Genomic DNA, 23,170 nt, shown 5'->3' with positions numbered 1-23,170 from the left:
TCTTGTAAGTTAAATGTGGACTCACAACGTAGTTTACCTTTTTTCTCTGCTGAATTGACTGCTTTGGGATGAGAGAAGGGTGGCATGTATGTTATAGTTTGTCCTTTGCTGCTTGTCTAGGCTTGTATGGTACAGGATGACTCAGGGGTCAGCACAATTCAGATAGAAGGAGAAACCATTCCTTCTCCCTCTCCACGCCCAACACTCAGCTTTTTCCCCCTCTATATTTTCATTCCTTGATTAGTTTTTGTTCTTAGTTATTTCAAGCTCATCATTACCCCAGAATTTTAGAGCAGAACATTAACTCTATCACAAAGAATTGCCTCCATGTTTTTGTGTAAAACAGTTTTGAGGACTGCTGACACAATGAAATCAATTAGTTTATTTACAACCAGTCAGCAAATGTATGACTGAGGATCAAGCCCTGTTATAGGAACTGTGGATAAAACAATGAACGACCCTGTCTCTGCCCTCAAAGTGCTTTTTTAAGTAAAAAGTACAGTGTTTTCCCAAAAATAAGACATCCTCCGAAAATAAGACCTACTTACAGGTTTCCTTCTGAGTGAAATATAAAGCATCCCCCCGAAAATAAGGCCCCCATAGGCTAAACATGAGAGATTCGGTCCACTGATTCTGAAAGAAATGGAGTCACAAGAAACTCACAGGAAATTCAGGAATTGGTTTGTTATGATGATGACATGATTGTCATTGAATAAATGAGTAAATTCTTGATACTGTAGGATTCACAGTTTGTCTGGTTTGTGTTGACAACTAACGTACTACCGTACCATATACAGATAATAAATTTCCTTTATTTTCATTTAACAATAAATGTGTACCATATTCTTCTTCATGGAAAAATAAGACATCCCCTGAAAATAAAACCTAGCGCATCTTTGGGAGCAAAAATTAATATAAGACACTGTCTTATTTTCAGGGAAACAGGGTAGACCCACGATATCCCTCATTCTCACTGGCATTCCAGTTTGCACAGTTGTGTAAGATAAAAAGGGGGAATATTCATCGCAAATGCAAATTTTTGGTGGTTATGATAAGACAAGCTAAATCCTCAAACTTATTAATATGATACAAGGTTCTACTTTTTCCAAGTTTACTTCAAAACAGAGCCATTTTCTTAAACCAAAAACTAGAAAAAGAGAGAGAAAATAGTACTTCAATCTATCTTATAAAATTATGGGCCTTCTAACTCAATACCATATATAAAACTCATGAATTTATTCTGTCCAAGAAAGTTTACTGAGCTCCCAAAAGGAAAATATCAACATGAAATGATTACCTTACGTGGCTTCTTGAGCCCAGAACTTGCACTTGGTGATTATCAGGCTGTGGGACTGGGGGAAGGGAGATCCCGAGAGGCCGTGTGCCTGTGAATTCAGTTTGACATGGTTGCCTCATGGAGCTCTGCTGTCCCTTCCAGGTTCTGGAGTGGCATGTACAACCGTTTTGAGAAGGGGCTACAGCCCCGCCAGTCGGTCACAGACTACCTCATGGCAGTGAAGGAGGAGACGCAGCAGCTGGAGGAAGAGCTGGAGGCCCTACAGGAGGTGAGGCACACTTTCCTAACCATTGCTCCATGGAAGCCTGTCAGGACTCAGGTTATGTGAAGCACACATTTCGTACTTTTAGCCAGTGGGTAACCAGAAACACAACGCCTCCTGACACACACACACACACACACACACCCCGGTGAGCACCCAGAAAAACGAGCCCAAACTCCAGCAGCACTGTATACACTCAAGACACTCAGAAATCTGGTTTGAGGCTCACTTCCACAGTGTGCTAACTACTCTGCTGTTCCTGCAACAGGTCAGGATTTTTGTTGCTGTTATTTGGGAGCACTGAAATGAATTATTTCTGGAGACTTAACTCCTAGTACTTAATGAGATAAAAAATCCTGGTGCCAGGGCTCTGAGCCGAGAGTTTCTGAGGGAGACTGTTTAGAGTGTCCTGAGACTTGTCATAGGGCGGAGAGACCTTGAATTAAAGAACATATAATATGTAGTTAATGATAAGGCACAAGTTAGGTTTTTAGAATTTCAGAGCTTTGCCATTCAAAGTCCACTCACGTCATTACTGGGTCAGTTTTATCTACTCTTCCCAAAGATATCTAAGCTTTATGAAAAGCTGATGATCCTATTGATCTTTTCCAGTACTCTTTTTATTAAAATACTAATAAAAATTACTTAACACTCTAACAGCACTGTAATTAAAACCTCTCACTTTTTTCCTTATAACAAACTTCCTTTGCCTTACACATGGGATTTTCCCACTCCAGTCTAACCTAACTTTACACTTCATTCTCCACTACTCCCCTTGCTCTAATGTGACCATTCTCTTACACACAGCTTCTTACACATAACTGACACCTTCCTTCGTGTTTTCTACTCACTGTTCCTCCTGCCAGAATGCTCTCACCATCACGTCTACGTTGAATTCCTTCAGTCCTGTGCATGCTCCCTCCTCCCTGAAGCTTCCTCTGATCTCTTCCCTCTAACAGGTAGAGTCTAACTGCAGCACCCTGCTCTCTGAAATAATTTCATCTTCTAAATTCCCACATTACAGGAACTCTGCCTCTACACAAAATTCCCTATAGCTGGATGTGTACCGCCTAGTACAGTAGGTCCTTGGGTTATATCAGAGATCAGCTCCTATAGCAAGACATAGGTGATTTTCACCTTAAATTGGAACCCACCTCCATAAGCACCTACGTCACTCACATGGAGCACATACAGCAGTAATGAAGTGAAAGAGTAAAAAAAAAAAAAAAAAAAACATTTAAAAGATAATTCATGACCTTTACTTGTGGTAAATAAAAAAATAAAGAACATATGTATTTACGTCGAAATGACGGCACTTTTTAAAAATAAATAGATGGTGGTGTAACCATGAAATGACGTACGTTGAGTCCTACTTAACCCAAGGACTGCCTGTTCAGTACTTTGACACATACCAGTAACTTAATATGAATGCTTTCTGAATGAATCTCATCCTCACTGAGATCATAGGATGAAGACTAGTAAAATGCATTCCGAACAATCCAAATGTCTATCATCTTGTCAATGGGTAAACAAAATGTGGCATATAGGGATAGAAAGAAGGATGACTACTGACTACCAGGTGCTTTCCCGTTACTGTCTTTGCATTTTATAGAAAACAATGCTGAGGCAGGTATTACCATCCTTATATTGCAGATGAAGAAACCAAGCCTCACAGGACCCAATTATTTTGTCCCAAGTCATACTGCACCTTTGAACCCAAGACCTAAACCCCCTGTTCTTAACATTAAACTCAGCGGGAAGGTAATGATTACTAAAGGCATGCATATGTAAAAAAGATTGTTTATGATTTTCCCTGAAATTATTTCCTGTTTAGAGGCTGGAAAAAATCCAAAAAGTCCAGTTAAACTGCTCCAAAGTGAAGAGCAAGCCAAGTGAGCCCAGCAAACACTCGGGGTTTCCCACCTCGGACAACAGCACGGCCAACACCCCGCAGGACTACAGCGGGAACATGAAGTCCTTCCCCTCCAGGAGCCCCTCCCAGGGCGACGAAGACTCCGCTCTGATCCTCACCCAGGACAACCTGAAAAGCTCAGACCCAGACCTGTCCGCCAACAGCGACCAGGAGTCCGGCGTGGAGGACCTGAGCTGCCGCTCTCCCAGTGGAGGCGAGTGTGCGCCCAGCGAGGACAGCGCCAAGGACCGGGACTCGGACGAGGCCGTGTTTCTAATGGCCTGAAGCTTCAGAGTTCAGGAGTTCCGACATAAAGGACGGGCAAGAAACACCTTCCAAATAAGGGAACAGTGCAATTTAAGATAAAAACTCAAGAAACGGTGCGTGTAATTGATAGTTAAAATAGAGCGATGAAGGGTTCGGGGAAGTCCAACTCATAGTTTCCTTAGCTGTTGAAGAATAGGAAGTAGACATTTTTTTTTGTGTGTGTGTGTGTGTCAAATAAATATTAATATTATCCCATTTCAAAAAATCATTCTAGTCTATGAATGTTTTTATTCACTACAGAACAATGAATGACCTCTAAGGTTATCTACATAAACCTTCCTGGTCACAGCATGCATCTGCTCAGCTCAAAAAGTGCTCTGACCCTTTGCCTGCACATCTGTTATCTTCATTTCCCCCCACTTTATTTCCTGATGCATATTTTATTTCATAAGACATTTGACGTATCATCCTTCCTGCCAGTCATAAATACTTCTAACAGAGGGCAGTGTTGAGCTGTAACCTTTTGATTAATAATAAATCTATTTTGTATAACTGAAGAGCTTTGTTAATTGCTTCAGCTTATCTTTCAGGTTTCATGATCACGCTAACTTTTCCTTAGATAATATTTTTTGAATTGTTATAATTTTGTTGCCTTTTTTTAAATATCTTATTTCTCCTTACCTTTTAAAAAATGCTTACACTTATAACTCACTTTTCCCTCTAACACGGGTCCTAATAAAGTAGAGCAACATTTACTCTCTGGTTAGTGAATATGAATTCAGATCATATTAGTTTTAATAAAATATATTAAAAAAAATTTTTTTTTACAGAGTAAGGAAGAGGAATGGAGAGTTAGAAACATCGATGAAAGAGAAACATCTGTCAGCTGCCTCCTGCACACTCCCTATTGAGTATGTGCCTACAACCAAGGTACATGCCCTTGACTGGAATCGAACCTGGGATCCTTGAGTCCACAGGCCGATGCTCTATCCAATGAGCCAACCCAGTTAGGGCCATATTAGCTTTCTTATCGACAAGTTCCGATTACTAGTCCAGAAACTCTATTACCAAGACAGTGTGGATCAACCACCACTGAAGTGTAGCAGTGTAAAATAGTAGGTAATTCTTTTTAAATATAGTTTTATTGATTCAGAGAGGGAGAGGGAGTGAGAGAAACATCATTGATGAGAGAGAATCTTGAATCAGCTGCCTCCTGCATTCCCCACACTGGGGATGGAGCCTGCAACCCTGGCATGTGCCCTGACTGGGAATCGAACCCTGACCTCCTGGTTCATAGACTGACACTCAACCAACCACTGATCCATGCCAACCAGGAAGTAGGCAATATTTCAATGAGGGAAAATCCCAATTAAGAACTGGAGAATTTGGTTATTCCTACTTAACCAATGGTGTAAGTTCTGAAACTATGTGGTTAACTTGTTTTAAATTACAGTGTCCCATCTCTGACTGCTGGATTAGTTGTGCAAAGCTTGTTTTTACTAAAATGCACATTTGAAGCAGAATCATTCCCCTGACCATTGAAATGGGACTTTACTGGGTGACCTAAACTTCTGATCTGAAGAAACATCTAATAAAAAAAAAAGTTGCCTTGTTGGACAGAGATAAATATAGGAAGAAAATAGTATAGCCATTAAATTACAGAAAGAATCACTTAATTCCTGTTGCAGTAACAGAACCAAAATTCACAAAGGCATACTCAAATGCAGACTTTTTCCATCCTGAAAGACTTATATAACCTGTGTCTGTGTTTTAAATGCTGACAGTGATGATTATACTCCTCTTTTGAATAACTGGGTTGTAAGGAGATTATCCAATGCATTAATTTTGGAAGGAGAAACCAAGCTATGTTAACTGGTTTAGAATAAAACTGGAATAGTTTTAAGTTTAAAGAACAAACATATACAACCTAGCTGGTTTGGCTCAGTGGACAGAGTTGGCCTGTGGACCAACAGGTCCTTGGTTGCAGGCTCTGCCCTGGTCAGGGCGTGTGAAGGAGGCAACTAATCAATGTTTCTGTCTTTCCCTCTCTCTTTAAAATATCAATGGAAAATATCCTCAGGTGAGGAATAACAGTAACAAGAGAGAACAAATATATTATGATGAATTACTTATGTGGTTGAAGAGTCTATGTAAAAATTTTTTTGCTTTAGATAAGCACTTAAACCATGTCTTACCTGTTGGCAAAAGACTGGTACCACTATGCCTTTGTTACCAAGACAGTGTGGATCAACCACCGCAGGGAAAACTGAAGCTCGAGGGGTTGGGACAATAGGAAAGGTTTCTGAATAGCCAAAGACTCCGCCATAATCTCGTTACCTCACTTACCTGTAAATCCACAGTTGTTATACCTTTCTCCTCTGCTCATTTTGAAGATCAAACGGCACACCCTTAGCACAGTGCACGAAAGATAGGCAATTGGTGAAAGGTAATTTCTTTATCCAAAGTCCACGTGAATACTAGCCATAACACAGACCAAATATTAAATATAGTTCAACTCTAAGAACGTAATTTTGTTCTTAAAATTCTATTGCCAAACACATTTCCTGGGTGAACAGAAAAAATGAAGAAAAGACAAACTATACTGTATGCTGGTATTTGAAATGAGAAGCATACTGGGATGCATTTTAAACAAAGTATGCATCAGGTTGTTTTGTCATTTAGGTACTATTTACTAAGCCTCGGGTATACAGTTGACGATTTTCTCATTAGCTTTTACAGCTATCCATTAAATGTGTTCATCCTGTAATATGGAATAGAGGCAAACTGCTGAACATAGTACAAGGAAAATGAAAAATTCAATTAAAGTAACTATAAATTCAAACTCCTAAAATTATTCATTTCATTTATTATTATAGTTTTTCTCTTATGAAAAGCTAACTCATAGTAAACGTCAGAAAATTACACTTTCTAATTAGGTCCAGATTTACTATTTAACAAAAAATTGTTTTTAACTTTAACATTAGTAATTTAGTCAGCCTATTCTTATCCAACCACATCACATACTTCTATTAAAACATTTGCATGAGCTGAAACCGGTTTGGCTCAGTGGATAAAGCGTTGGCCTGCGGACTGAAAGGTCCCAGGTTCGATTCCCGTCAAGGGCATGTAGTACCTTGGTTGCGGGCACATCCCCAGTAGAAGGTGTGCAGGAGACAGCTGATCAATGTTTCTCTCTCATCAATGTTTCTAACTCTGTCCCTTTCTCTTCCTCTCTGTGAAAAATCAATAAAACATATTAAAAAAAACTTTGCATGAAAGTTTATGTTGGACCAATTTAAATGAAAGACAATTTTCTTCTGTTAGGCGGAATATTTACCTATATTGCTTCTTAAATGCATCTTTAGTTTTAATAATAAAACAACAATATATAAACAGCTGGTTTATTCTTTTGGTTTATTATACGTATTAAAAGTTACTTTCTTGAGATGGCACATTGGCAGGTTTAATGTTTACTGAAACCTGGAATATTTAAAAGAAATTGTTTTTGAAAGTTTGATTATCCAGAAAAAAAAAGAAGAAAAATAAGTCTTCCTACTGTTGAAAATAGTAATTTTTCATAAAAGGCTGAGAGGGGGAAAAATCGAAAGCAACCATTTTTTATAAAGAAATGAGGCATTTCAAATTAAAAATACAAATTTAAAACGAACTAATTTTATAAAATATTGAAACTAGCCAAAATTACATGCATAAGTAATCAATAAGAGAGGAGCAGTGGAACTTAAATATGATAGGATTTATCAATAATAAATAAACATTTTTAGTGCAAATAGCGCAGAAAATTTTCTCCAAGTCAAGATCATAGCTATCATTCTGATGTGTACAAAATCAGTCTGAGTTCTGTATACAATCTATACAGTATATCTGTGAAGTCAGCCGCTGTGATGAAGTGCCAATCTGCAAATCATAAATATAAATGTGCTTAGTTATGTGTCCCATTCCTCTTGCAGCAGTTCATGTATTCAGGAAAATCTAGAAAGAAAAGAAATTTTTAAAAAATCTAAGAAATTTTCATCCCTTTACATTTTCCTCTCAGTAAGATCTACCTGTAAAGATAACTTGACCGCGAGGGAAAGAGGGGGGAAAGGATTCTAGCATGTTCATATAAGCAAGCAACTGCTCAGTGCCTGTCTCCTTCTCAAGCTGTGAGAAAGGCAGTAATACTCAGCCCTTGCCCTGGCCGGTACGGCTCAGTTGGTTGGGAGGTGTCTAGTGCTGCGGTTGCCAACAGGTGGTCCGTGAGGTCCAAGAGGTTGGCAACCACTGGTCTAGGGCACCAAAAGGCTGCTGGTTCAATTCCTGGTCAGGGCACATGCTGGGGCTGTGGGCTTGGTCCCTGGTATGGAGCCTGCAGGAGGTAGCAGATCAATATTTTGTATCAATGTTTTTTTCTCTCTCTCTCTCCCCCTTGCCTCTCTCTAAAAATCAGCATGGTTTGTAAAATAAGATGTAAAACAATACAATGCTGGCCCTAATCTTAAGCACAACTACCTTGAGAGAACGGACAGGTGTCCTGGAGATCAGAAATGCCCATGTTTCCCTCTTTTAGGGGCCCTCCTACACTCCCTTTCTCAGAAGTCCACTCCTTCAGCCCGGCTGAGTGGGCAGAGGACACATGACAAACTGCGGAGGTCAGGATGGACACCGCCCGTCCCAGCCAATCCCTTTCCCAGGGTTTTGCAGTGACACCCCTGTCAGTGTCCACTGGCTGCCTGAATGCTGAGGAAAGGGTGTGAGAAAGAGGAGCTGCTTTGGTCACTGCGGCCTTTAGTCATGTTTTCACTCTCTGGTGACTGAGTTGTAATTTCTTGTACTTAGTTCTACAATGCATCCCAGCATTACCCAAGAACACAGCTTTTTAATTGTTGGGGTAGAAATTAGTTCTTACAACCAAATCATTCCCTGCCAAGACAGATGGAGAGGAAAAGGAAGGGTGTCCTGAGATCAAGTGAGAGCATGAGCAAAGACAAAAGAACATGACACCTGAGATAACATAAGGGGAAAATGGAAAATTAAAATGGATACTCTCATATATGTGGCAGATTACAGAAGGCTTAAAACCAGAGAAAAATTTGGCATGGATACTGTCACTGCTAGGGCCCATTATAGGTTCTAGCGTAGAGAATTACATCAAGAAATGGTATTTTAGAAAGATTAGTCTGTCAATCCTGTGCAGGAAGGAGAAACCCTGGCTAGGGGGTTGGCCAGAATGTTATTGGAAAAATCCTCCTGTGAGATGGAAAGGAGACAGACTAGAAGTTCATTTGAAAGGAAGCAATGACAAAGGAAACTAATGAGGATATGGTATACTCCCACACCAGCTGAGAGAAAGGAACCAACCATAGTTTACGATGCAACAGTAGTTATCAGATGTTATTTAAGCAGACATCACAAAAGAGAAAACATACAAAAGATTTTTATTGGCTATATGCGTATGTACATAGTATTATGCTTAATATATAATGCAAAACATTCTATATGTTAAATAGCGTAAGAGCTATAATGATGGTGATATGCTGACAGCTGGCTCAACAGGCAGTGGTAAGACAGAATAGTCAGGCATTAGGCTTGAGACACAAGCTCTGGAATGCAACTTACCTATGAAGCATGAAACTGGCTGTGCATTGCTATCACCTGCTGAAGTTTCTCTTCCTTGGCTCTTCTACAGTGGCAAACCTACAAGATAAATTATTTAAAATACCAGTCACGTCCCAACCATGTGCCTACTACTTCCTACATTATGACAGAATTCTATGTAGGATTCTTTTAACCTGTTGACAATTACATTTGGATACTTAAGGCAGTTCAGAATTTAAGAATTAAAAATTAATTTTCTTTGGCAGATAACTTTTACCCATAAACTTCCAGAACGTAAAACAACTGATGCTTTCTGTCAGTTCTGTTATATAATATCAATATCTGTTTGTTAAATATGAAAATCCTACTATTGTTAACCAGGAAAGTTAACACACACACACTTCCAGGTGCAGTTACATAGTACCAACAAACAACAAGTGAAAAAAACCAATGCCTCACAAATGCTACAGCCATAGTTGTTAATGTCCCTGAATTTCAATTTTCTCTCATGAAAACAATGTTCTTATATAGCACATGTTTTACAAAGTTTAGTAACAAAAGGTTATTTTTTAAATGTGGTGTTTCAGAGCAATTAGGTAAATATATAGGACTTTATCAAAGGGCAAGATATTGCTAAGCAGACTTTGATTTTTCTTTAAATACTAGAGACACAGTCTGCATGAAATCGTGCGCAAGTAGCTCGCTACTGCTTGCCTCAGCTGGCCGGCCTGCCCTCCACCACGAGAGCTCCCTGCCCCTGCGAGCAGCTCTGTCCCCGCCCGCCCGCCCTGAGAGCCACGGTAGTGGCCTTATATGATAAAGATAATGGAAATACTAGTAATCATCAAACAAAAGTTATTCCAGAATGTTCTTAATAACATTTAAAAAATTAATCTATAGTGCATTCTCTTAGAATAACTGTGAAACAAGTTATTACAGGAGAATATTACAACTATTAAGCACATACTTTAAGCTAATTTACTAGCTTTACTTCAGAATGACACAACACTATCAGTTCTAAAAGAGACTATTACTTGATTTACCTGCTTGTGTACTCACAAGCAGGTTTAAAGTGACAGGAAAGGATGCTATCATTCTCAAAGAGGCACTTTAGTTTTCTTTTTCTTTTACTTTTAAAATATATTTTATTGATTTTTCACAGAGAGGAAGAGAGGGATAGAGAGTTAGAAACATCGATGAGAGAGAATCATCGATCAGCTGCCTCTTGCACACCCCTTACTGGGGATGTGCCCACAACCAAGGTACATGCCCTTGACCGGAATCGAACCTGGGACCTTTCAGTCTGCAGGCCAACACTCTATCCACTGAGCCAAACCGGTCCCGGCCACTTTAGTTTTCTTTCATGGCACTCAAAACCCCAGCTCAGCAATGTGCTAACATATTTTTACTCATGAATACTTTGATATTACACTGCCACTTATCCTAACTGAAAAGTATTACATACTGTTCTCTTTTCCATGAAGCTACTGAGAAAATCATCGATTTCAGTTTTTCCCTCCAAGAAATCTTCAGCAATATTATCAGACTCTTCCTCAGCTTCGTGTGCAGCGACTTTTAATCTGGCCTGCAGGGCACTCGCACTACAGCTCTGAAAAAGAAAATCAAGTATTATGTTAGTTCGTAATGACCAGGAAAACTCCTTAGAAAGAAAACAAGGCAGGGGGAGGGAGAAGCAATCCGTTATGTGTCTTACATAAGTGCTTTTTAAGGAAATCTGCTACCACCCAGGCCCTCAGTTTGGATACCTAAACAAGAGAGACCAATCCATTGGCTGCAAACTCTTTAATAAAAGAAACTGGGCAAATCATTGTCCTCTCTCAAAGTGGCAGCAATCAATCATTATGGTGGGCACCCTCTAAGATGATCCCCAATGAATTCCAACTCCTGACTTCCCTACCCTTGTGTAATCCTCTTTCCCATGGATGTGGGCTGGACCTGGGGACTCACTTCTACGGAAACATGACAAAAGAGATGGGATTAAATGTAACCAAAGAGGTGAAAGATTTGTATCCTGAAAATAACAAAACACTGCTGAAAAAAATTGAATATGACATAAAAAAGTGGAAAGACATTCCATATCCATGGATGGGAAGACTTGATTACTGTCAAGAAGACAATGCTACCCAAAATGATCTAGTTTTAATGCAATCCTTATAAAAATTTCCATGTTTTGTTTTTGTTTTTTTGGGTTTTTTTTGCAGAAATAGAAAAAGTTCTGCTAAAATTCATGTAATTTCAGAAAACCTCAAATAGCTAAAAACAATCTTGAAAATGTACAAAGTTGGAGGATTCATACTTCCTGATTTCAAAACTTACTACAAAGCTATAGTAATCAAAACAGTGTTATACTGACGAGACATATAGATCAATATGCAATAGCAAGCCCAGAAATACACCTTCACATATACGGCCAAGTAATTTCTAAAGGTGTGCCAAGACCATTCAATGGAGAAAGGATAGTCTTTAACTACTGATGCTAGGTAAACTGGAAATCCACATGCAGAATCAATGAACCCTTACCGTACTTCATATAAAATTAACTCAAAATGGAACTAAATGAATGAACTAAAGCTAGTTAGTAATAATACATCAGAGGACTGGGGGAATAATGGGCAATAGTGGTATATGTCAATAGCTTAGTGCAATGTAAAACACATAATGATTGCTCAATGTTAGTTATTTCTTTTATTCTAAAGAATGACCATTTCCGAAATCCATTATAAATTTATATTCTCCTTTACCATCTTGTTTGTTGTTGTTGTTGTTGTTGTTTTATTTCTATTTTATGTTTTATTACATTGGCTTTACTTTCCCAGAACTCCCCGTTTTAAAACACCAGAATACTGTTATGATGTTATTACTGACATGAGATACAAAGATTATGAACTCTATTTTCTTTTACTTTTAGAGATTTTTCTTAAAAGAAATGAGTTTATTTTTATAAAATGCTTTTCATTTTTCATATAACCATATTTCTAGCATAAAATTTATTTGTGGTGAACACTTTATACTTTTATATATTTTTGTATTTGATCACTTTTCATTTAAGGTATCTATACAGAAGTTTAAAAGTGACTCTATAGTTAAAGTTTATTACAAGAGTTAAACTGGCTTTATAATAACTTTCCCAGAACAGTTATTTATGGATATTTTAATATTTTTCTGTTTTGGAGCCAAATATACTCTTGCATGAGCACAAATGACTTATAATGACACATAATTGTAGGCTGTTCATCAGTGTGTAAAGTCCTTATAAAGTCAGACACCTAATTTCTGATAAAATGAAAGTAAGCACGTGGCTGACATACATTAAGATAAAAGCTTACAAAAAAAAAATGCTAAACAATCTTACCTCACTAAGTTCATGCTGTCTTTGCATCTTCTTTTCAAAAGTAGATTTCATTTGTGTAAGTAATTCATACTAGAAGAGAAAATAAAAATGCTGTTTTCTCGTACTTGTAAATTACATTAATTTCTTCACAATGAGCATTAACTCACCTTATCTAAAACAGTTTGCCTTTTGGCTTCTAAGCTGGGCTCCAAAAGCAGATTTTTTCCTGTAATATAAAATTCTGGTTTATTTCTAGGTAAAGTCACATTTTTCTCAGGAAATGTAACAAGTAAAGGAAGACATACTTGCTAGTTCCTCAATACTTTTCACTAAGTTGTCCTTGTCAGTAATGATTTGTTTTAGTTGAGGCAAAGTAAGAAACTGTTCTAGTAATATCTCCTCTTGTTCATTCATATCTGTAAGTTGTGATACACTAGAAACAGAAAAAGACAATGTGTTAATGACTATCAATAATCTAGTTTTTCTCCATTATGACAAATATTCACTATTTTTCAGTTTTCTAGCTGGCAGGGTTCTAAGTAATTTTGAATGCATACACACAGCAAATTGTAACCTTCAAAACAAATAAAACACCAACCACATGGACAAGAAAATAGTCTAAATGTAGTGTCAAATCTCTGTAGGACTATATAAAGAGTAGGCTGTGTGAACAGTCATAACAACCTTCCAATTTTAGCCTCACTGCCTTATTTAGCTAACAGATATGTGGCTATCACAATAAAAAACACATATATGTATGTGTATGTGAGTAGGATTAGAAGGTTTAGCCAAAATAAAAACTCAATATCCACAGGGTGAAAAAGACAACTGGATAGGATGGCACCTAAACCTTTCCGAATGTATCTATTACTTTTGACCAGTGATCCATATAAAAGCGATGCATGATTAAAAATCTAAATTAAATATTAAAGAAAAACGTTGTCTCTTAAAATTCAAAGCAAACTCTTTTCTAAGTTATATAATCATCCAGAAAAACATTATTTGAAGAGAAAAAATAGTATTTGGCTGTAGTCTCTGGTGTGGTATATCCTGAAGAAAAAAAAGTATAACACACCTCACAAAAATCTTATCCTACATTCATCATTCATATTAATAATACTGGTATTATTTTAACATTCAGTCAATATTTATTAAACATATAAATGAAATAATTTTCACATGAACATAAATTACATAAGAGAAAGGACATTATTATCCTGGTAATTATCATTCCCAGAATCTAGAAAAATCCCTGGTACATAGTCATTCAATAAACACAACCTACAAAACATAAAAACTGATTTATAAAATTTACCAATTAAGACAACCACAATTTAGAAACAGTGAGGATTTCAATACTTTTATTTAATATGGAAATGACAATGATGATCTGCTTTGTATTTACTAATAGAACAGACAACAAACACCAATGTTATTCTTCAAGTCTTTTTACCTTAGTTCGGAGAGTTCTGGAAATTCATCAGGGACATCTGGCATCCTGTAACCAAAACCATTCTGGCTTATCTAAAGAGAGTTTGAAATGGTATTATATTTCAGCCATCTTTTCAACTAATCTCATTATCACATCTTTGTCTTTGCACTTTCCACTGTCCGTACTCTCTCCACTTTCTTTTCTGTATTCTTTTCAGTTACTGGTTTTGTTTGTTTTTTTGTGGGGGAGAGGGGTGGTCAGGTGAGTACCTTCTTAGCTCTCTTTCATGTGCAAAGCACAGGCTGTAAAATAAATCTCTTAAGTATATCTGTGACAATATGGAGAATTATATGTGAATTTCATTGAAATGTATGAATAAAGCTACCTTAAATGAAAGGAATTAAGTATAGGAGGACATTAATAAGTTGAGAAAAGTCTGAATAGTTACAGAACTAAGTTCGGTGAGACAGTAGGCAGATAAAGAACAGAGTATGCATCATTTGAATATCGATGACTTTAAAGTTGAAGACTCACGAAAAGTTGTAACTTTGTTTTACCGCTAATTGTGGTTTGTTCATAATATTCATGAATACAATGATGTAAGATTTTGGAAAACAGGAACCGGTTTGGCTTAGTGGACAGAGCGTCGGCCTGTGGTCTGAAAGGTCCTGGGTTCGATTCCGGTCAAGGGCATGTACCTTGGTTGCAGGCACATCCTCAGTAGGGGGTGTGCAAGAGGCAGCTGATCAATGATTCTCTCTCATCAATGTTTCTAACTCTGTCCCTCTCTCTTCCTCTCTGTAAACAATCAATAAAATGTATATTAAAAAAAAAAAGATTTTGGAAAACAAAGTCCACTTGGGTCTATATTCTAAATTATTACAAACACTCTAACTAGTAAAGCGGGATATAATGTTTTATAACATTTGAGTATTACTATAGAAGATATTCACTAAGGGTTAAAAATGAAGGATTTAAATCCCTTGATATGTTTTATAAACAAATATTAGTCTCTTATCTCAGCAAACTCCCACATGGCAATAGCTACTAGCTTACTTAAGGAACAGAATTTTCAAACCAGTTGGACACTTGAAGCCCTTAGTATGCTATGGCAGACCCCCCACAATCTGTTTCTCCTCCTTGTCATATCTTGTGCCTTTGCCCAAGTCCTATAGGACAGCCGGAGAGATCTTTTACAGGCAGCTTCACAACTACACATCTGGTAAATGCCTCCAGGCCTGTTAATGCTGCTGCCTCTTCAGAGAAAGCTTTATATAACCACTTGTCATCCAGGCACATTCATTACCATGTATCAAATCTGGCCTCAGGCATAAATTCATTCGCTCATTCATCTGCCTCATTTTAACCGAGCACCTGATATCTGTATTGGGGCTTAAGGCACTTACTAAGAATAAAGTTATGAAAATATAGATTCACATTTTCCTTCTAAGTTCTCTCTTGGTCCCTAGCAGCACTGACCATTCCCTCAAATTGTATCTTCAACATAACTTCAGACTATGTCTTCTACTCTACTGGAAGTTCCTTATTGACAATTGTTTGATTATATGTTGGTGACCTCTATTAATTTGTTAACTAAGTTGAAAATGTGATTTAATCTTTTTTTCTTTTACACCTTAGTGATTGGCACAAGGAGACACAATTAATTTTTTAATCTTTTAAAAAATATATATTTTATTGATTTTTTTACAGAGAGGAAGGGAGAGAGATAAGAGAGTGAGAAACATCGATGAGAGAGAAACATCAACCAGCTGCCTCTTGCACACCTCCTATTAGGGATGTGCCCGTAACCAATGTACATGCCCTTGACCGGATTCGAACCCGGGACCTTTCAGTCCGAAGACCGACGCTCTACCACTGAGCCAAACCAGTTTCGGCATAATTAATTTATTTAATGTTCATTAATGTTACAAGGGTACAAAATATCACTAATTGAAGATACCAACCTGCACTGAAGTGTCTGCTGTGGGAACAGGTAATGGCAGATTGGAAAGGACGCCAAAGGAAGGAGCAGCAGGTTTGGCTGTGGTGTAACTTGTCGTTGATGAAGTGTCAGCCACAGATAAACTGACAGTCCTGCTGGCTTCTTGTGGGGGAAATGAAGGAAGAAAGGGAAAGCCCTGAGAAGCATAGGAAGGCATCCCACCTGGGTTACTGTACAGGCTAAAGAGAAAGAAACACATGATTAGAAGTTAGGGGTGACTGTAAAATTATCCCTCAATTTTCAAGTAACAACTGTCATATGTTATGAATAGAATCCATTTATGGCAGATGACACTTGTTATGTAACTGAATTAAATAGTATATAATTTGATAAAATATAAGCACCCAAAATTTTGGTTTCAATGAAGAAGAAAAATGTTTTAAAAGCCATTCAAGTTCAAATTCTCAACAGAAGTGAATAGACAGGCCATATTTGAATTTTAAGCATTCCACTGGCATCAGTCAACATCTTCATAGAGAGAATCTTATATAATAGAAGGGTAATATGCAAATTGTACCTATCGACCAGGAACAATTGGTCACTATGATACACACTGACCACCAGGAAGTCAGACGCTCAACACAGGAGCTGCCCCTGGTGGTCAGTGTGCTTCCACAGGGGGAGTGCCGCCCAGCCAGAAGCCAGCTCATGGCTAGCCAGCGCAGTGATGGTGGAGGGAGGCTCTCCCACCTCCACGGTAGGAGATGTCTGACTTACGGCTTAGGCCTGTTCCCCACTAGATATCCCCTAGGGCTTCTGGGCTGCCAGAGGGATGTCTGGCTACCAGCTTAGGCCATACCCATGGGGAGCAGGCCTAAGCCGTCAGCTGGACATCCCGAGGGGTCCCAGACTGTGAGAGGGCGCAGGCTGGGCTGTAAGACCCCCACCCCCACCCCCACCAAGCACACGAATTTTCTTGCACCAGGCCTCTAGTGGTAAATAACATTTAATTCAGAAAATTTATTCAAATGAGGTTGCTTAGTAACTTTCACTGTATTAGAACAAATATGGTTTAAAGTCAAGACTGATTTTCTAGGGGGGTGAGGGAATGTTCTAGGGTAGGGGTGTCGAACTCAATCAGAGAAGGGGCCAAAATCTAAAATCCAGCCTAAATCGCGGGCCGAATGGTTTACTGAACAGTCATAAACTGTCATTGTGATGGAAACGCAGCGGAGTGCAGTGATGACAGCGCGGTGCGGGCCACATTGCAAGGCCTGGCGGGACGGATTTGGCCCGTGGGCCGTGTGTTTGACACATGTGTTCTAGGGGATGGGAGTGGCCAGGGAAAGGACAATGGGGGGTGGGGAAAGAAGACACATGCAATACTTTAAACAATACAGAATTAAAAAAAAAAAAAAAAAAAGACGGATTTTCTAGAAAATTTTAAAGAAAAATTAAATGTATACATGAGTTGCTAAAAATGTTAATATATAAGAGAGGATGAGATAAATCTTGCCATAAGTCACACCCTTGGCAAGGTGACCCATAATTGGGAAGAAACTCAAAACCCCAAGCTTCTCCCCAAGAAGCAAAGAGTTTGAGCTCCGCAACTTTAAAAACCAGCCCCATGCAGATGAGCCCTCTAGGCATCTTTGAAAACCAATGGGATCGGCATCCATCAGCTCCCCAAAGCTAAGCAAACTGAGAAACAGTTCCTGAAGGGCTTACGTCTGGTGCACTGGCTTTTTTGTCTGCCGTTCAGGAAATGCCGTTGATCACCTGGCTCGGAGGCCAGGGAGCTGGAGTTCCTGGGTGCAATAGGATTGTAATAGTTACAGAGACAACCCCTGGGGCACTGCACAGACAGCAGAAACACCCCCTCACCCAGCCTTCCTATGAAAGTGGCCTATTTGTACGGGTAGCAATCATACTTGGGTAAAAACTGCTGTTTGGATTTTAACCCTGCTATCTGACTTTCGATTACTTGCTTAAACAATAGGGTAGTTGCAGGAGATTGATTCCCACTAACTCAGTAGCTTTAGGTGTAGAAACTGTAGAAAACCTTTAGAGATAACCTTTAGAGATTAACCTCTGAGTTCTGCTTCTGTTTTATCGGCAAGATAGGGCCACATTCCAATGTTCCCAGCCTTTAGAATTTAGAACAAAGGAAAATTCCTGTGGTTTTAACCTTTAAAAAGGATTGCCTACCCCTGGAATGGTGTGGTCGTGTGGACTCCACCTGCGTGTGGTGCTCTCGAAGCTGTCCTGGCCAGTTTTTTTTTTCAATAAATCCTTGCCTGCTTTTTTAATCAATCATCAGCCTCTATTGGTCTTATTTTGAACCCAGGGCTTGACCCCACAACATTTGCTTGTGCAGGAGCTTCGTCATGAGGGGCAGGTTTCAGGATTGGCTAACAAAGATGCTGGAACATAGGTGGTAACGCCATCTTGCACTTGCCCTTTGCCTCTCCTCAGCTTGCTGGTATCTCTCAGAAAGGAGATTATACACTTACCTAAGCCAGACTTTTGAGACTCTCTCCAACAGGACACTTCTAAACTGCCTGGATGTTGTGGTCAGTGGGACTTAAGCTTGTGTCCCACAGGACAATACATATTTGCATACTTTAAAAGCTGCTGCCACCCAGAGCCTGGGAAGCAGGCAGGAACTGGCACACTTTGAATTACTGATACCTCTTAAAGATATAACAGAATGCTTGAATAATCACAAAGGTTTGAGAGGCATTCAAAAGACCGGGCAAGGTTCACCTCCTAGTCCAATCCTCAAGACTGGGGGAGGTGACTGTTTTATCTCCTGATAGAAACCAACACAGAGTCAAGCAAGATAAAGAAACAGAGTACATGTTCCAAACAAAAGAGCAAGATAAAACCTCAATAATGGAAATAAGTAATATACCTGATAAACAGTTCAAAGTAATGGTTAAGAAGTTGCTCAGAAGAATGGTGGAACACAGGGAGAACTTTAACAAAGAACTAGGAAATATAAGAAAGTACCAAATAGAAGTCATAGAGCTGAAGAATATGATAACTGAAGTGGAAAGTAAACCGGAGGGGTCCAACAACAGGCTGGCTGAAGCAGAAGAAATGATCAGAACTCAAAAGATTGAACAGCTGAACTAAGCCAGTGGTTGGCAAACTCATTAGTCAACAGAGCCAAATATCAATAGTACATCAATTGGCATTTCTTTTGAGAGCCAAATTTTTTAAACTTAAATTTCTTCTAATGCTATTGGGTCGGCAGCTAAGTAATTGCGGGTTTCACACATATATGGCTTCAGTTGAGTTTTTAGGTTTGCAGACGTAGTACAAATGTAAAACACATTTTGTTATTTGATAGTTGGCTATTCAGCTGTTAATCAGTGAAAAAAGTTTTTTGATCTGTTTTGTAGTTTTCGTTTGGTGTTCGTTGAAAAATGGAAAATCAAAAGGAACATTTTCGTCATATTTTGCTTTTTTATTTCCGCAAAGGGAAAAACGCATCGCAAGCTCATAAAAAGTTATGTGCTGTTTATGGTGACGAAGCCTTAAAAGAACGGCAGTGTCAAAATTGGTTTGCCAAATTTCGTTCTGGTGATTTTTCACTCAAAGATGAAAAACGCTCTGGTCGTCCAGTTGAAGTTGATGACGCCCTAATCAAAGCAATAATCAATTCGGACTGTCACAGTACAACACGTGAGATTGCAGAGAAGCTTCATGTATCACATACATGCATTGAAAATCACTTAAAACAACTTGGCTATGTTCAAAAACTCGATACATGGGTTCCTCATGAACTGAAAGAATCACAGTTAACGCAATGCATTAGCAGCTGCGATTTGCTAAAGAAACGTAATGAAAATGATCCATTTTTAAAACGACTGATAACTGGCGATGAAAAATGGGTTGTTTACAACAATATCAAGCGGAAAAGATCGTGGAGCAGGCCAGGTGAACCAACTCAAACAACATCAAAAGCTGATATTCATCAAAAGAAGGTTTTGTTATCAGTTTGGTGGGATTACAAAGGAATTGTCTACTTTGAACTCTTACCACCCAACCGAACGATCAATTCTGATGTCTACATTGAACAACTAATGAAATTAAACAATGCAGTTGAAGAAAAGCGGCCCGAATTGACAAATCGAAAAGGTGTTGTATTCCATCATGACAATGCAAGGCCACACACATCTTTGGTCACTCGGCAAAAATTAATGGAGTTTGGTTGGGATGTTTTGCCACATCCACCATATAGTCCTGACCTTGCACCATCTGATTACTTTTTGTTTCGATCTTTACAAAACTCCTTGAATGGTAAAACTTTCAATAATGATGATGATGTCAAATCGTACCTGATTCAGTTTTTTGCTAATAAAAACCAGAAGTTTTTTGAACGTGGGATTATGATGCTGCCTGAAAGATGGCAAAAGGTCATTGATCAAAACGGGCAATACATTACAAAATAAAGTTATTTAGTTCCATGAAAAAATTGTCTTTGATTTAAAATCCGCAATTACTTAGTTGCCTACCCAATACTTCGTCAAAATAGACTCGCTCAGGATGTGGCATTTTGTGGAAGAGCCACACTCAAGGAGCCAAAGAGCCATATGTGGCTTGCGAGCTGCAGTTTGCCGACCATGGAACTAAGTCAATATGAGAAGGGGAAAAAAGCATGAAAAAAAAAAAAGCTGTGAATGAAAATGGGGCTCTGGAATAAATTTAACAAGTTCAATGACTAAAAGTAATCTCAAGGGTAACCTGATCATAAATTTCTAACTGGGCAAGAAGTAGTAAGTGTTGGTGGAGAAATGGGAATCCTGTGCAGCAACTTTGTATTACCAAAGTATGGAGGTTCCTAAAAAAATTTGAAAACAGAACTACTAAATTTGTAAGTCATAAGAAAAAATTACAAATTCCATGATATGAAAAAAAACACACACACACAAAAACAAACAAACCTCTACAGAACAAAGCCAAATAACACATTGGGGGAAATTTTTAAACTCATCATAGACACAGAGATAATTGACCTAAATATATAAAGAGTTCCTACAACTGAAATAGCAGAATGGAGAATAGGACAGTTGGTGGGGGGGAGAGGGTGAGGCATATTGTGTGTTGGAGTGATGGTCAATTTGCATATTACTTCTTTATTATATAGGATAAGTTATTTAGAAACAATATGATCAACATGACAATATTTGTACTATTCTTGAATGAACCTTAATAATTCTGAACCACTTTGCTTTATTTTGACCCCTATGATAGATACAACCTATAAAATAATCTAGGAGATGCATCAAACTTGCATTTTAATAATGTGCACTTTAGCATATGGTGGGGGGGAGAGGCAGGTTAGAGGGGGTCAATGAGGGATAAAGGGGACAATTGTATTGTAATACTTTCAACAATAAAGAATTAATTTAAAATAGAGTATACCAGCTCATATAAAAAAAAAATAATGTGCACTTTATCACAGAACTTACATAAAAGGAGAACAAGTGAACTTATTGGCTTCTATTTTAATATAAGGTGAATGATGAGTTAACTTTTAGCCCTACCCTAACAGAAGACAGGAAATACTGTTTTTAGATAAAGACTATCAGTGAGGCTCATGACTCCAGAACATAGACAAGAGGCAAAGATGAGAGTTGGGGCTGATGTACATAATGAACCTGATAACCTAGCTACACAGATGTCCAGGCACAAGATGTCACTGCCACTTAGCTTGTGAATAAAATAATGTTCTTTAAAATTAAACAGAAGGACTGGGCAATAAATACAATAACTATTCTGAAAAGCAAAAAAAGCAACAAGAAGTTGCACTATCATGCAGTTTCAGAATATCAAAGATATAAAAAATGTTATAAAAATCAGAAATTAAAATGGCATTGGACATCTTAGCACCAATAGCCTATATTTAGACAATAGAGGAATGTTTTCAAAGTGGAAATCGCTTTAACTTAGAATTTGAACTGCATCAATTATTACGTGTAAGTGTATATTAAAGACATTTGCAGATTTTAAAAAATGTCTCAAGATTTATCGTCCAAGCATCCACGCTGTAATTTACAAAAATGTTCACAGCATTACTTTGGTCCTATGTGGCCTTGCAGAACCAGGCCACTCCACTCTCAAGAAGAAAAGGCAATTTTTCTCCCCTTGCATCTTGTCAAGCTTTTGCAATTACCTCAACAAATCAAATGGAGCAGAAGTGAAGGACTTCAGCAACTAAGTCATTACGGCTTCCTCACAGCCCTCTCTCTCAGGAGGTTCACGCTGGAACACCAGCCATTGTGTTGTGAGGAAGCCAGCACACATAAAGGTAACATTCAGGTATACCAGCTGACTCCCCCAGGTAAGGCCTCTGAGGAGAGCCTCCTTACGATGAACAGAGCAGGGAAGAGCTCACTCCGATGAACCCTTTCTGAGTGGAATACTATAAATGTGCTCATTGTTTTTTGTGGCTAATATGCTATTAAGTCTTAATAACCAGAAAATATTTAGCGCTTGGAAGTGGAAGCTGCTATGACCAAAACATGAGAGTGGCTTTGAGACCATCCAGAGTTTGTGAAAGCAAGATATACCCTCAGGAGAGTGTCAAAGGCTGCAGGGCCTCAAGAAGACTGTGAGTGGGAATACTAAAAAGATCTAAGAAACAAAGCCAATGAAAAATTGGAAGTAATTAACTCCAGAAAAAAAGTAAGAAAGTTATAACAGAAAAATGCACTTAGGCAACAGGAAATGTGTAGTCAAAGTAATGAAAACACCAAAAATTTATTTAAATAAAATTTATGATATAATTTCACTGAGAGAATGAGAGAAGATTTGTGAAAGATAACTAAAATCCTCAGTAATCATAATGGGAACTTAATAGGTAATATATAAAATGATGGGATAAAAATATAGCAGTCTATACGTATAATTGACTAAGACGAAGGCAGCCCTGGCTGGGCAGCTCAGTGGGTTAGAGCAGTATACCAAGGTTGCAGGTTCTATCTCCAGACAAGGCACATACAAGAAACAACAATGAATGCATAAGCACATGAACAACAAATCGATGTTTCTCTATCTTTACACCCCCTTTCCCGCCCCCCTTCCTCTCTCTCTCAAATCA

The 23,170-nt window shown here is 38.4% G+C and overlaps 2 protein-coding genes across 4 annotated transcripts in view; one reads left to right on the top strand and one right to left on the bottom strand.

The window, feature by feature from the left end:
• MTMR7 (myotubularin related protein 7) overlaps positions 1-4,226 on the top strand; it is a 90,867-nt gene extending 86,641 nt beyond the window's left edge. The window contains exons 13-14 of the mRNA XM_036454676.2: positions 1,439-1,565; positions 3,394-4,226. Coding sequence (XP_036310569.1) covers positions 1,439-1,565; positions 3,394-3,756 — 490 coding nt within the window. The 3' untranslated portion in view covers positions 3,757-4,226. The remainder of the gene's footprint in view (positions 1-1,438; positions 1,566-3,393) is intronic.
• Positions 1,217-23,170, bottom strand: part of VPS37A (VPS37A subunit of ESCRT-I) — a 36,602-nt gene continuing 14,648 nt past the window's right edge. The window contains exons 5-13 of one of the 3 annotated variants that reach the window (XR_006743017.1): positions 16,082-16,298; positions 14,139-14,209; positions 12,991-13,118; positions 12,853-12,911; positions 12,707-12,775; positions 10,799-10,942; positions 9,355-9,432; positions 6,081-6,146; positions 1,217-1,556 (exon numbers count right to left, since the gene is read on the bottom strand). Coding sequence is in view for 2 of the 3 variants with exons in the window: in XM_036454678.2 (XP_036310571.1) it covers positions 9,355-9,432; positions 10,799-10,942; positions 12,707-12,775; positions 12,853-12,911; positions 12,991-13,118; positions 14,139-14,209; positions 16,082-16,298 (766 nt within the window). In the remaining variant the exon portion in view is untranslated. Of the gene's footprint in view, positions 1,557-6,080; positions 6,147-7,135; positions 7,729-9,354; positions 9,433-10,798; positions 10,943-12,706; positions 12,776-12,852; positions 12,912-12,990; positions 13,119-14,138; positions 14,210-16,081; positions 16,299-23,170 lie in introns of those variants that run through there. The other 2 variants (XM_036454678.2, XM_036454677.2) reach the window with 2 other exon arrangements.

Source organism: Pipistrellus kuhlii, unplaced genomic scaffold (assembly GCF_014108245.1).
Source record: "Pipistrellus kuhlii isolate mPipKuh1 unplaced genomic scaffold, mPipKuh1.p scaffold_m20_p_3, whole genome shotgun sequence".
In the NCBI taxonomy this organism is placed as follows: domain Eukaryota; kingdom Metazoa; phylum Chordata; class Mammalia; order Chiroptera; family Vespertilionidae; genus Pipistrellus; species Pipistrellus kuhlii.
This window is presented reverse-complemented; position numbering and strand designations above follow the sequence as displayed.